The sequence below is a fragment of the Prorops nasuta genome, unplaced genomic scaffold (assembly GCF_024137725.1).
Source record: "Prorops nasuta isolate Cenicafe-Biocafe unplaced genomic scaffold, Cenicafe_Pnas_1.2 PNAS00008, whole genome shotgun sequence".
Classification (NCBI taxonomy): Eukaryota; Metazoa; Arthropoda; class Insecta; order Hymenoptera; family Bethylidae; genus Prorops; species Prorops nasuta.
This window is the reverse complement of record NW_027116805.1, coordinates 8,131,029-8,146,254: the sequence shown is the minus strand read 5'-3', so window position 1 is coordinate 8,146,254 and position 15,226 is coordinate 8,131,029. Positions and strand designations below refer to the sequence as shown.

The 15,226-nt window shown below is 37.7% G+C and overlaps 2 protein-coding genes across 5 annotated transcripts in view; one reads left to right on the top strand and one right to left on the bottom strand.

Moving 5' to 3' along the window:
- Positions 1–9,973: 9,973 nt before the first annotated feature.
- Positions 9,974–12,088, top strand: LOC136775811 (uncharacterized). The gene is made up of 2 exons (XM_066730893.1): positions 9,974–10,482; positions 10,548–12,088. The coding sequence occupies exons 1-2, from the start codon at positions 10,186–10,188 to the stop codon at positions 12,081–12,083; spliced, it is 1,833 nt and encodes a 610-aa protein (XP_066586990.1). The 5' UTR covers positions 9,974–10,185; the 3' UTR covers positions 12,084–12,088.
- A 303-nt stretch (positions 12,089–12,391) lies between these two features.
- Positions 12,392–15,226, bottom strand: part of trio (trio Rho guanine nucleotide exchange factor) — a 40,775-nt gene continuing 37,940 nt past the window's right edge. For all 4 annotated transcript variants that reach the window (XM_066730886.1, XM_066730887.1, XM_066730888.1 and 1 more), the window contains 5 exons: positions 14,126–14,654; positions 13,396–13,924; positions 12,962–13,297; positions 12,699–12,891; positions 12,392–12,623 (listed from right to left, as the gene is read on the bottom strand). In XM_066730886.1, the coding sequence (XP_066586983.1) occupies positions 12,516–12,623; positions 12,699–12,891; positions 12,962–13,297; positions 13,396–13,924; positions 14,126–14,654 (1,695 nt within the window). In that variant the 3' untranslated portion in view covers positions 12,392–12,515. The remainder of the gene's footprint in view (positions 12,624–12,698; positions 12,892–12,961; positions 13,298–13,395; positions 13,925–14,125; positions 14,655–15,226) is intronic.

Below are 15,226 nucleotides of genomic sequence, written 5' to 3'. Positions count from 1 at the left end.
GAATTGTCACACGAAGAACTACTACGTCGAGGAAACGATTTACACATCAATAAAGATGGACCCCTATTAGGTGAACTTAATGAGCCAACGTCAAGAGTCCACAAGGACAAAGTAAGTAAGGGTTGATAGTCACTGAAGGAGGATCAGCCCGAGCCAGTTGACACTCGAGAGTCCACTTCTTAATAAACACCTGTACTTGAATTAACAATGAATGAAAGTAATAAAAGTAAATTTGCCTATCCTTGAAATTATTTAAATAAATGTGGACTTAAGTAATCGGAGAGTGTTTACTTCCTACTCCTTGGTAGCCTTGTCCTATAAGCGTCCTTCCTAAAACATAAAATAAACTAAACAAGTATGAGAAATAAGAAAAGAATGTATTTGCCTGTACGTCTTCCTCCAACGACGGCTCGGTTCCGAATGATGGTTTGACTCACTCAAACCCAGGGTGACAATGGCGCATGATTGGTGTCGATTCGTTATAGGGTTTATATCGTTATTGGATACGGGGTCACTATCCATGGTCCTCTAGCGCTCGACCTGAAACAAACAAAAAAATTAGAATAAATTTGGAAAAAACGAGAATTCAACCCGAAATGTGGAAGGATTTTCAAGGAAAATATTACCACATTTCAGATTCTAATTAGGAATTTCAAAGACAGACAAAAATATAAATTAATAAAGCATGCTACAAAAAGTGAATGAATAGAGAAACTAACTAAATTGTTACTTCTTTCTAGCTGTTAATTGAAAAGCTTCCTCCTCTCGAGCGTGAATGTTAATTCACACAAAGGTCAACCAGATCATGACTGATACTCTCCTCAGTGACTAATTACCCTTACATTCTTTGTCCCTTGGTGTGGATCCGAGTTGTCACACGAAGAACTACTACGTCGAGGAAACGATTTACACATCAATAAAGATGGACCCCTATTAGGTGAACTTAATGAGCCAACGTCGAAAGTCCACAAGGACAAAGTAAGTAAGGGTTGATAGTCGCTGAAGGAGGATCAGCCCGAGCCAGTTGACACTCGAGAGTCCACTTCTCAATAAACACCTGTACTTGAATTAACAATGAATGAAAATAATAAGATTAAATTTATCTATCCTTGAAATTATTTAAATAAATGTGGACTTAAGTAAACGGACAGGTAATTAAGCCTTACTCGTTGACAGCCTTGCCCTATACTTGTCCCTCTTAAAACTTAAAAAAATTAAGCAAGTATGAAAAGTAGAAAAATAATTAGGATATTTGTCAGTACGTCCTCCTCTGATGACGGTTTGACTCCAAATAATGTTTTGTCTTTCTCCAACTGATGGAGAAAAGGGTACAGGGTTGGTATGAATTCCATATCGAATATATATCGATATTGGACAGTTTTGCCACTAGGAATAGTCCTCTTCCACTCCACCTGAAAATAAGAAATGTTAATAAAATTTGAAAAAACGAGTATTTAACCTGAAATATGGAGGGTTTTTCAAACAAAATATTTCCATATTTCATTTTATAATTTGGAATTTCAAGAACTGCCAAAATGGTATTTAATACGAAGATTCTACCAAAAACATACGATTATAAAAACAAAGGGAAAATGGTATTTGATTCTAGTTATTAATTGAGATGCATCTTTCTCTTGAGAGAGTGAACGTTAATTCAATTAAGATGTGCCTTTATTAGTTGAACTGGACATGTGGGAAGATAGAATCTCCGTGGAAAATGAAGTTGAGGTGATTCCCTTTATTTTAAAAGGAATTAAGAAACCTGAAAATGATACCCTACCTAATACCGAAAACTATAATGACTATCTAATTCACAAAGCTAAAGAGCCTACATATAACGCCAATCTAAACCTAATGAAAAACAGAAAATACGCCCAAAATAGAAATAGACGATACGGAGGATCTGAAAAACATTAAAAACAAAACAAGAAATGATTTTAACCGAAGAATGGCCAACTGTAACCTACTGATAGGTTTTTGGTCATTCTTTAGTTAATAAAAAAAATTTTCACGGTTTTACCCGTGGGACTCACTCATTCAGCGAATTCCCAGCCATAATTCATACATATTCTGCGATAATACCGAAGATGGGAATGGTGATGTTGATGGCGATGATAATGGCGTTTATGATGACGATGGAGATGAGGACGCTGACGTTATGCACTCGCGAAAAAATGATTTTTAAACGGCACTGCGCGAATTCTTTTTAAGGTACACTTCTCGCGACAACCGCACTACGCGACGAGCACTTCATGACTGACACTACGAGACTCGGATTACTCAAAAGGCACTACGCGACGCGATTTCTTTTTAACGTACACTACCGGGATAACCGCACTACGCGACGAGCAGTTCACGACTGTCACTACAAATTCTAATTTATAAATCAGCAGTGCGCTACGCGATTTCTTTTTAACGTACACTACGCAGGAGAACCGCACTACGCGACGAGCACTTCACAACTGACACTACAGACTCGGATTCTTAAATCAGCAGTGCACTACGCGATTTCTTCTTAACGTACACTACGCAGGAGAACTGCACTACGCGACGAGCAGTTCACGACTGACACTAAAAGATTCGGATTTTTAAAGTAGCAGTGCGCTACGCGATTTCTTTTTAACGTACACTACGCAGGAGAACCGCACTACGCGACGAGAAGTTCACAACTGTCATTACAAATTCTGATTTTTAAATCAGCAGTGCACTACGCGATTTCTTCTTAACGTACACTACGCAGGAGAACTGCACTACGCGACGAGCAGTTCACGATTGACACTACAGACTCGGATTTTTAATGTAGCAGTGCGCTACGCGATTTCTTTTTAACGTACACTACCGGGACAACCGCACTACGCGACGAGCACTTCACGACTGACACTAAAAGACTCGGATTTTTAAAGTAGCAGTGCGCTACGCGATTTCTTTTAAACGTACACTACGCGGAAGAACCGCACTCCGCGACGAACACTTATCGACTGACACTACGAAACTCGGATTATTCAAAAGGCACTACGCGACGAGCAGTTCACGACTGACACTACAGACTCGGATTTTTAAAGTAGCAGTGCGCTAAGCGATTTCTTTTTAACGTACACTACGCAGGAGAACCGCACTACGCGACGAGCAGTTCACAACTGTCATTACAAATTCTGATTTTTAAATCAGCAGTGCACTACGCGATTTCTTTTTAATGTACACTACGCAGGAGAACTGCACTACGCGACGAACAGTTCACGACTGACACTACGAGACTCGAATTATTCAAAAGGCACTACGCTACGCGATTTCTTTTTAACGTACACTACCGGGACAACCGCACTACGCGATGAGCAGTCCACGACTGACACTACACACTCGGATTTTAAAGTAGCAGTGCGCTACGCGATTTCTTTTTAACGTACACTACGCGGGAGAACCGCACTACGCGACGAGCAGTTCACGACTATCACTACAGATTCTGATTTTTAAATCAGCAGTGCGCGACGCGATTTTCTTAACGTATACTACGCGGGACAACCGCACTCCGCGACGAACACTTATCGACTGACACTACGAAACTCGGATTTTTTAAACGGCACTGCGCGACGCGAATTTTATTTCAACGTATACTACGCGGGACAACCGCACTGCGCGACGAACATTTATCGACTGACACTACGAAATTCGGATTATTCAAAAGGCACTACGCGACGCGATTTCTTTTTAACGTACACTACCGGGACAACCGCACTACGCGACGAGCAGTTCACGACTGACACTACAGACTCGGATTTTTAAAGTAGCAGTGCGCTACGCGATTTCTTTTTAACGTACACTACCGGGACAACCGCACTACGCGACGAGCAGTTCACGACTGACACTACAGACTCGGATTTTTAAAGTAGCAGTGCGCTACGCGATTTCTTTTTAACGTACACTACGCAGGAGAACCGCACTACGCGACGAGCACTTCACAACTGATACTACAGACTCGGATTCTTAAATCAGCAGTGCACTACGCGATTTCTTCTTAACGTACACTACGCAGGAGTACTGCACTACGCGACGAGCAGTTCACGACTGACACTAAAAGATTCGGATTTTTAAAGTAGCAGTGCGCTACGCGATTTCTTTTTAACGTACACTACCGGGATAACCGCACTACGCGACGAGCAGTTCACGACTGTCACTACAAATTCTAATTTATAAATCAGCAGTGCGCTACGCGATTTCTTTTTAACGTACACTACGCAGGAGAACCGCACTACGCGACGAGCACTTCACAACTGACACTACAGACTCGGATTCTTAAATCAGCAGTGCACTACGCGATTTCTTCTTACCGTACACTACGCAGGAGAACTGCACTACGCGACGAGCAGTTCACGACTGACACTAAAAGATTCGGATTTTTAAAGTAGCAGTGCGCTACGCGATTTCTTTTTAACGTACACTACCGGGACAGCCGCACTACGCGACGAGCACTTCACGACTGACACTAAAAGACTCGGATTTTTCAAACTGCACTGCGCGACGCGATTTGTCTTTAACGTATACTACGCGGGACAACCGCACTCCGCGACGAACACTTATCGACTGACACTACGAAACTCGGATTATTCAAAAGGCACTACGCGACGCGATTTCTTTTTAACGTACATTACCGGGAATACCGCACTACGCGACGGGCAGTTCACGACTGACACTAAAAGACTCGGATTTTTCAAACTGCACTGCGCGACGCGATTTGTCTTTAACGTATACTACGCGGGACAACCGCACTCCGCGACGAACACTTATCGACTGATACAACGAGACTCGGATTATTTAAACGGTATGCGCGACCGGAATTTTATTTCAACGTATACTACGCGGGACAACCGCACTCCGCGACGAACACTTATCGACTGACACTACGAAATTCGGATTATTCAAAAGGCACTACGCGACGAGCAGTTCACGACTGACACTACAGACTCGGATTTTTAAAGTAGCAGTGCGCTAAGCGATTTCTTTTTAATGTAAACTACGCAGGAGAACTGCACTACGCGACGAGCAGTTCACGACTGACACTACAGACTCTGATTTTTAAAGTAGCAGTGCGCTACGTGATTTCTTTTTAACGTACACTACCGGGACAACCGCACTACGCGACGAGCACTTCACGACTGACACTAAAAGACTCGGATTTTTCAAACTGCACTGCACGACGCGATTTGTCTTTAACGTATACTACGCGGGACAACCGCACTACGCGACGAGCAGTTCACGACTGACACTACAGACTCGGATTTTGAAAGTAGTCGTGCGCTACGCGATTTCTTTTAAACGTATACTACGCGGGAGAACCGCACTACGCGACGAGCACTTCACGACTGACACAACGAGACTCGGATTTTTAAAGTAGCAGTGCGCTACGCGATTTCTTTTTAACGTACACTACCGGGACAACCGCACTACGCGACGAGCACTTCACGACTGACACTAAAAGACTCGGATTTTTCAAACTGCACTGCGCGACGCGATTTGTCTTTAACGTATACTACGCGGGACAACCGCACTCCGCGACGAACACTTATCGACTGACACTACGAAACTCGGATTATTCAAAAGGCACTACGCGACGCGATTTCTTTTAAACGTACACTACGCGGGAGAACCGCACTACGCGACGAGCACTTCACGACTGACACAACGAGACTCGGATTATTTAAACGGTATGCGCGCGACGCGAATTTTATTTCAACGTATACTACACGGGACAACCGCATTTCGCGACGAGCACTTAGCGACTGACACTTCGAAACTCGGATTTTTCAAACTGCACTGCGCGAGGAGAATTTTATTTTAACGTATACTACTCGGGACAACCGCATTCCGCGACGAGCACTTATCGAATGACACTACGAAACTCGGATTTTTCAAACAGCACTGCTCGGCGCGATTTTTATTTCAACATATAATACGCGGGACAACCGCATTCCGCGACGAACACTTATCGACTGACACTTCGAAACTCGGATTTTTCAAACGGTACTGCGCGACGCAAATTTTATTTCAACGTATACTACGCGGGACAACCGCACTGCGCGACGAACACTTATCGATTGACACTTCGAAACTCGGATTTTTCAAACGGCATTTCGTAACGCGAGTTTTATTTTAAGGTATACTACTCTGGAAAACCGCACTCCACGACGAGCACTTATCGACTGACACTACGAGACTCGGATTTTTCAAACGACACTCCTCGACGTGACATTTTTAAACGCGCTCTCTCACTCTTTAGTGAAGTCGCTAACCGTAACAGAAATAAATTATTGCATGTAATTTTATAGAGTTAATTTTAATTTATTTAACTTTAATATAATTAAAGTAAAACTGGCAGGCTTTAACAGTCTTTGAGGCTTCTGTCTTTATTCGCTGCAGCACTCACACACACATACACAATAGACACGCTCCGCACTGACTGTAGTCACAAATTTTCTATTTATTACGCGAATTATACACAGATAAAAGCTTTTATTTTCATCACACACTGCATTCATTACTATATATTCTATTAAAATATCCCAACTGCATTACTTAAATTTCCCTCTTGACATAATTAAATTTGCGGAAATTATATAGAAAAGTTAAGTTTAATTTTTAAACAATTTATTGTCACCAATGCCGAATACTTATAATTGCACAACACTATTAAAAAATTTTAACCAGAATTTTAAATTTATTTAGAAATTAATAATAATTAATAAAATCTTAAATAAATTTAAATTGTTTGTATAAAAATAATAAAAGCTAATTCAATTTATTTAAATTTTATAAAACGCGGCACAATTTTATTAATATTATAAAATAAATAGCTCATATGTGATGAAAATAAAACATTAAATTATTTTTAATCGCGACTAATTTAAACTAAATGTCAGTACTCAGTGGTTATGAAAAACTACAACGCGGGATCCACTGACGACCGGTACGCGGATAATTGATAACTGAGTTGATGTACCCGCTACGCGAGAGGGCTATGCGGAACAGGTATCGCTTATTGTGGGCGGGTTAATTAGCAATCGCACCTGATTGGTTGCAATTTGCGATATTCCGCAAATCAGTTGCGACTGCTATCGGTATGAGTAGGATCTCTCTCACCAACTTTTAAAATGATTATTTTGCCAAGTACGGATTGACCATTTTTTCGAAAATACTTATGCTAATACATTGCAATGTTAACAATTTTTTATCATATGGCAAATTTAGCGTTTTAAAAGCCAGTGAAAAAGAATCTTAACGAGTAGTACCTGTCCCGGATGGTATTTTTTTGAAGCGCGAGTTTCCGTTTATCTATCAAATTTCCGCGTATGAGTTGTCAGTAAATCGCGCTGTTTCTTTTTATAATCACTGACATTTATTTCGCATTAGTCGCGATTAAAAATAATGTAGTGTTTTATTTTCATCAAATACGTGCTATTTTATTATTATGTTAATAAAATTTTACCGCTCTTTAATAAATCTATGTAAATTTAATTAAAATAAATTATTTTGTTACAGTTTAATTAATTTTAAGTAAATTTTCATTCATTATTATTGATTTTATATAATGCAATAATTTAATGGAATACTGTATGTGATGAAAATAAAAGCTTACATTTGTAAAAGAAGTGTATTAATTAGAAAACTCGTAAAAATTGTCAGTGTGCAGCACACGCGTGTGCGTGATTAGTGCTTGCACGATTAAACGTAGAAGACTCAAGGACTCTCTTAACCCATAATTCTCATCATTTTATTTTGAAGTTAAATGAACTATAAAATGAACTCACTACAGTTTAATAAAATAATATTTGTTATACATTAGACGATCTTATTCTAAAATGAATGCGCGTTTAAAAATTCCACGCCGTGTAGTGACATTTAAAAAATTCGTGTCGCGTAGTGCCGTTTAAAAATAATTCTTTTGTAAGTGAATATCGTCATTATATATACTGTTTTGCAATTAATTTACAATAAAAAATGTAGTTAATAAATATTTTAAGACATCTGCATGTTATAATAAATTATGTTCTGTTAAACAAATGTCTGCATTTATACTATTTATAGTTCCCGCTTACATCTGACGTGTATAACGAAATTTACCGAGCTCAGGCGAAGTTTTTTATAAGTTTTTTTAATAGTGTATAGACACTGCGGAAAATTGATCGCCGTCTTTGAAATTCGTAGAGAAAGTACGAAGTGAAGTTACCTGAAAGGTCGCCGAATCAATTTCCTATGGTGTATGTAGTGCACACTGCACAGTGGGAATTCAGTGGAAAATTGAATCGTGTGTGGTTCAGCTAGCTTCACTCTGTAATTTAACATGGAAAATGATTACTATACACTATAGCTGAAAGCACACACGATTCAATTTATAGTTGTAGTATATACATACGAACGAAGCAAGCGAGTGAGTTAGGTGCGCGAAGTAAAAGCGCTGGTCTTTTTAATGCGATTCCTAAAAGCATCGAAAAATTATGGGAAAGCCATACCTGGCGATTACTGTACAACATAGCGAGTAAAAATCTGAACATGGAAATTTGGGTTGGCAGCAGTGACTGAAAAGCCAGATGACGTCATTTTTTGTGTAATCAGTTTTTGCCAAATGGTTAGTACACGAGACTTTTGACAGGTTCAAGGATGTAGCGAGCTTATTGGTGGCCCTTTTGGGTTCTAATTGAACACATAAACAGTATAATATTCATTATTGGTTTCAATATATAATTTTTATATCTAATAAGACTACAAAGTTGTACTTTTTCTATTCCTAGTTTTTGGCCAGTTCTTTTGACTGACGTAATACCATTGTGGTCCTTTTACACCAATAAATCTTCATGAAACCAGGAAACGATACCTTTATGTAATTATCGCTCTATAGAATTATAAATATTTATATTAATTCAAAGATAATTTTAAATTACATAACACCTTTAAGAGTTTAATAAAATTCACTTTCAACAAATTAAACTTTTTTTCATTTATCACACCGCTTCAAAATTAAATTATAAAGCACTGCCCTATATAATTCTTATACAAAACCGGCAACTTCCATTTTTTTTACATGTTAACATAACAATATCTACAGTTTTAATTTAATTAAAAACACACAAAATCAAGGTTTAATTTATTTTATTCAGTAATAACATTTAATTACATTTTGTCAGCTACAAATCGTAGTGATAATTATTAAATACATTACTTCACCAATTGTTAACACATGCTTTGCATTTAACATTGTTAAAAAGATATTAATGTAAACAAATGGACCTGTCAAAAGTCTCGTGTACTACCCATTTGGCAAAAATCTGATTCTATGAAAAATGACGTCATTTTACCTAATAATCACTGCTGCCAACCCAAATTTCCATGTTCAGATTTTTACTCGCTATGTTGTAGTACATGAGGCTTGCCTGAATTGCTCCGTTACATCGGCCCTAACTATACCAACTTAAGTCAGGCTTGGGCTCTAGCCTAGAGCCTACTTGGTCGAATTGACCCTAGGGTGAGATTCACCAAGTCCGGCTTGGGGCTAGCCGGGCTAAACTCATACAGCTCATGTAACGGTAACTGTACTACTTTAGTCCGAAAGTATACCATATTAGCCCGGCTAGCCTTCAAACCGGACTTGGTGAATCTCACCCTAACGGTCGTATTCACACTTCACAGTCGTTCCTCCAACTCGACTCGAGTTTCAATACTATAGTTTACGTAACATATACTGTAGTATTTTAGCCTGAGTCGAGTTCGAGTTCGAGTCGAGGTGGAGGAACGACGAATACGACCACCAAACCCCCCTCCAAACTCCAAACCCAACATCTCCAACCTGTCCAATCCTACGATTACCAATCCCACCAGCAGGAATTCCTACCAATCCTACCAACCATCAGTCGTCGTCTGCCGCCGGCCACGACGACGACGACAACGGTTGCCACAGTAACTATGAAGCCCTGCGGAGTGCGGGGCGCGGGCTGCGTCTTTTATATTTTTTCTCTTTTTCTCCTATCTAGGTTACTTTTGCATTAATTTTGTGGTTGAAGATTTAACCTCACTCTAAACAGTTTGTTTAATTGGTGCTATAAACAACTGATAAAACATTAAGAAGAAACTGTTTGGCAAATAATTATTGAAAGTCTGTTTTTTCCGGGGCAAGTAATTTATGATTTCATCATTTGAATTATGATGGATGAAGTCACTAGATGTAGATACATAAATTGTGTGGATACTCATAATGAACAAATATTCCATGAGCTTCCAGTTTCCGATGCCGGTCTCTGTGTCAAATGGCTCATTCATAGTGGGCATGAAAATTTAGTTGGGAAAGATTTTAGGACTCTACGATCTTTGAAATTCTTTGTCTGCAATAATCATTTCACAAATGATTGTTATCTTGCTAAAGGGACCCTTAAAGAAAATGCTGTACCTTGCCCATACTGGAAAACAATTTCTACAACTAAGTCAAGCCAATTACTACAAGTAAGATTTATTTGTACACTTATTAGAAAATTATGTTAGATATTGCTTAACATTATTTTTTACAGATTGAAAATGCACACAGTCAAATAGATGTGAAGCATACAAGAAATACTCTTAATAATGGAAACTCTTATAGCAGAGAGATGATTGACCAATGGTGCAGAACTTGCGCTACCAGAAAGCCCAATCTAGTTAGTATGACTACTACTAAAAGACTTACTGATATGAGTCTTTTATCTAAATTAAAACTATTAATTGAGATTGATGATGATGATGTTCTACCTTTAAAAATGTGTTGCAACTGTGTGGTAAAGTTGGAGCATTCCTTCCAATTTTTCCAGCAAATTTATATTGCGGATAATACCCTAAGGCAGATCTTTCCTAAACATCTGGTCAAAAAAGACCAAAATGGTATAAAGGAAGAGAAAATCAGTGATAGTTCAAATGTTAATAGTGCAAAAAGAAGAAAAAAACCTACTGACAATATATTATTTAAAGACAGCAGCATTATTAAAAATGTAGCTGCAGAGGAATCAAAGACTGTGTTTTCTCTTTTAACAGAACCTGGCCAGAATGATGAAGAGCTTCAATGGACAGATGTTTTAAATGTCATGAATGCTTTTAATTCTACCAAATCAAAGTCAAAAAATCCTAATTCAGATCCAGAAATGAAATGTGAGCTCTGTACTGAAAAATTTATGATTCAACAGCAATTAAAAAATCATTTAATTTATAAGCACAAGGATAAAAAAAAGAATATATGTATTGATTGTGTGATTTGCTTCAAAGATGAAACAGAAACACTAAAACACAAAGCTATGGTTCATGACATTTTATATGATTGCAACCATTGTCAAAAAAGATTCAATACAAAAATAAAATTAAAAAAGCACATTGCAGATATTCATTCAAAAAAAATGTTGTTTGAATGCAACATTTGTGATAAAACATTTACATCTGAGAAAGCTCTGTTTTTACATGTAGACAGTACTCCTGATTGTAAAAATGGATTGTCTGAAAAGAAGAAAAAAATTGATTATGGTTGTACTTCATGTAAAACTTTATGTGAAAATGAAAATGAATTATCAGAACATTTAAAAACACATTTGAAAATAAAAGAAATAATTAAACCTGGAAATATATTTGTTAGTAAGCCTGATGGGATACCTAACAATAAGTTAGGTTATAAGTCTAATGGCAACTCTGAGAATAAATTTGCTAGTATGGCTAATGAGAAATCTGAAAATAAATTTGGTAATAAGCCTGATAATAAACCTAACAATGAATTTGATGATAAGCCAGACACAAAGTCTGATGGTAAATCTGATGATAAGCCTGGGAAGAAACCTGATATAATAAAACCTGATGAAAAGTCTGATAGTAATTTTGGCAGTTTACTTTGTCCAGATTGTGATTCCAGATTGTCAAATGAGAATAAGCTTAAAATACACAGGATGAAAGAACATTTAGTAGAAAAAAATGAATTCAATTGTTTATTATGCGAAAAAGAAACTTTTAATTCGGTGGAGCAGTATAATCAACATATTCAATACCACTGTGATCAGGAAAACCCAGATGCTGAAAATAAAATGGAAAAATAAAAAAATTATTAAAGTTTTTTAAGAAAATCATTAAGAGTCACGAGTTGTGCTCTCTGAAAAAAAATATAATTTTGTAAACTATTAATATGAGAATTTTACCCTTTAATTATGAAATTATTAATGATTTTAATCATGTTTACGATTACTATGTAATCATTATGTGCTAAATACATTGTGTATAAGGAGTTTTTTTATAAAAATTTGTTTTTTCTTCTCCCTTATCTTCCACATTTACAGATATATCGATAATTATAGTTTAATAGGATAAATAATGTCAGCATAAAAAAATTTAAATATGTCTTGTTATTTACAAATGAGTCCATTACTTTCTATAGATATGATCAATTAGTAAATAATATATGTATAAACTATATATATATATATATATATATATATATATATATATTTATAATTTATAAGCGAGTAAAATCTCTATGAATAAAAACTATCACTATGATCCTGATGCGATTTGGAAGAGTGTGCACGTCGTTCGGTAAATGCTGCTATTCTAGATGAAAGTATCCTAGCACCTTTTGATATCTATCAGAAAAATAATTATAGTTTGTTAAGGAGCGTTACAGTTTTTTCTGTAGTCTTAAAGTAATTAGAAAATACCTTAAACCAGGGAGATACCAAGCAAATTTCCGCATTTGCTCGATTTTCCCCACGTAAGGATAATAGTCGTCCAAGAAGATCCTTCGCGTCATTTGATATTGCTTCAAAATATTCATCAGGGAAGCAAAAATCACATTTCAATATGTTCGCAGTCGTTTCCTCCACAGAATCGTCTAAGAAAGGAGACAAACCACTGGAACCAAAGACACATAATTTTGACAATATTATCTTAATAATTTAGAATTTACCAACTTCAAAATTACCTTAGGAGTACATAAATAAAAACGCCAGTAGCCCACATATCAGTGTAAGATCCAGTTGGCCTACCGAGCACCAGTTCAGGAGCTGCAAATTCTAAATCAGCAGGAGGCACGACTTCCTTGATCGGTACCCTTACAGCTTCTCCAAGATCGATTAATTTTACTATTCCAGTCTCCTGGTCTACCAGAACGTTTTCCGGTTTCAGATCCAGATGTGCCTTGCCCCTGCAGTGTAGCCACTGAAGGGCTGAGAGTAATTGATTGGTATACTTTGCAGCCATTGCTTCTGTATAATCAGTTTTTTTGCTCAAATATGCAAAGAGAGTCGGTCCTTTAACTCTGTGATTGGGTAGGATAGGTGCAATTAAAATATTCGATAAAATGATAATGATAAAAAATCTAGTTACATGCGATATAGGAAAAATATAATCACTCACAGTTCTAAAACAATAGTATCAACCCCAGGCTGAGGGGCATTTTCGAAGAGAGCAAAAGCCCTGACGATATTTCCATGATGAGTGGACGCCAGGAGTTCATATTCAGCCCTGGTGAGAGCCCTGGACTGTTTATGCCTTGGAGTTTGCTTAAGCGCAACTTCTTGACCAGTTCCTCTGTCTCTGGCACGCCTCACCATTGCAAATCTACCTTTGCCCAGTTCATCGAGTTCCAAATATCTGCTGATAAACTGTTCAGCTTCCCAACCCATTCCATCATCCAATGGTAAGGTCACCACTGCAGAAGGCGAGGTAGCATTTCCATTCTTGCTAACTACCCTAAAACTGTAAGATGATCCTGGTGGTAGCTCCAATATTGCCGGTGGACTACGAACATCCTCCAAAACCGAAACCCAATTCTGAAAAGGCATTGTCCTGCATTCTATACTACAAATTCCCAAATCTTGTCTCTCCCAATCAATCTGGATTTTCGAAGTGCCCAACACACGAGCCCACGTGCTTCCATCACTGCCTAAAATTATAATAAACAATAATTAATACAAATCTGTCTTTGTTTTAAATAACTGATTCAATCTGAAACTATTTTAAGTTATAATAGAATCGTCATAAGAAGAAAAAATTTTTTTTTTTAACGAGTAATTCTTGAATTTAAAATAACAATAAGAGTAAGAAAATTAAAATAGTGATCCATGGATTCAATTTAGGTCTTTACCATTAACAAGAAGAGATATTTTTGCGATACAGGTGCCATTCTCACACTGTACGTGGCAGAGATATACACCGGAGTCTGAAGGTCTACACCTGACAATTTCCAAGTAGAAAAAGCCAGCACTCTGTCTGATCTGGTAATGGTCCCCCTGAATGATCTCATATTGGTCGTTCTCCCTCTTCCAGGAGATAGTGGCTCCTTCAGTGTTCCTGGTCTCCACTGCTAGCCTAGCTATTTCACCAGCTGTGGCCCTGACCGGTGAGGGTGCAGCCAGGATGGCTGGTGGAACTTTCACTTCCGGTTTCTGAGGACTCACCAAGTTCCTCTCAGAATTTTCCTTCCTGGGTCTGAACGACCAAGCTCTGCTGATGGACGAGTTGGGTATCAAGCTGGCTGGTATCCAAAGCTCCTCTTTCACGTTAACAGGTGAGACTACCAAACCTGGACCATCGAAACGTGAAACTACCAGCTCGTCCCCTGCGTGCAATTTGCCCCAGTCTGCAGCCAATCTCACTCTGGCTCCTGGTGACACCTGCAAAATCCATAAATTAGTACCAGTCTCAATTCCTTCACTGCTCGTTAACTGCGAGTGAAGCAAATCTTATCCCTATTTACAAATGTGCCATTTACCAATTGTAGAGTGTACACAGGTTTTTCTACTTACAATCTCACTAGATTATAAGCTACATCTCTACAACAGAATGTAAATTCTGGTTAACATTAATTTTTTTATATTTCACTCTGCAACTAGAAATGGTTGTCACACAATTATCAGTATTTGAATTATTGATTCAAATTATAATTTGTAATAAGTGATTGGACTTCACTGGCTGTTAACTGATCCATGCCTTATCCCATGCTAAGTTCCATGCTTACCAGAAGTAGACATGTGGACAGGTGTGAACAGCAGCTTGTAGTGATATGAGTAGCAGTAATGATTGAATGGTAGATAGAGTAATAGTGATAGTACAATAGTATTGGAATAATAATAATGATAATAATAATAAATGGTAATAATAATAATAGTAGCAGCAGCAGTAGTAGTATTATAATAGTAATAGTAGTAGTAATAGGATAGAAAGGACTGCCACCAGTAGTATAAAC

Coding starts and splice junctions, on each gene's coding strand:
- LOC136775811 (XM_066730893.1), top strand. CDS start 10,186: ATGATGGATGAAGTCACTAGATGTAGATACATAAATTGTGTGGATACT. Junction 10,483..10,547: donor AGTCAAGCCAATTACTACAA/GTAAGATTTATT, acceptor TATTTTTTACAG/ATTGAAAATGCACACAGTCA.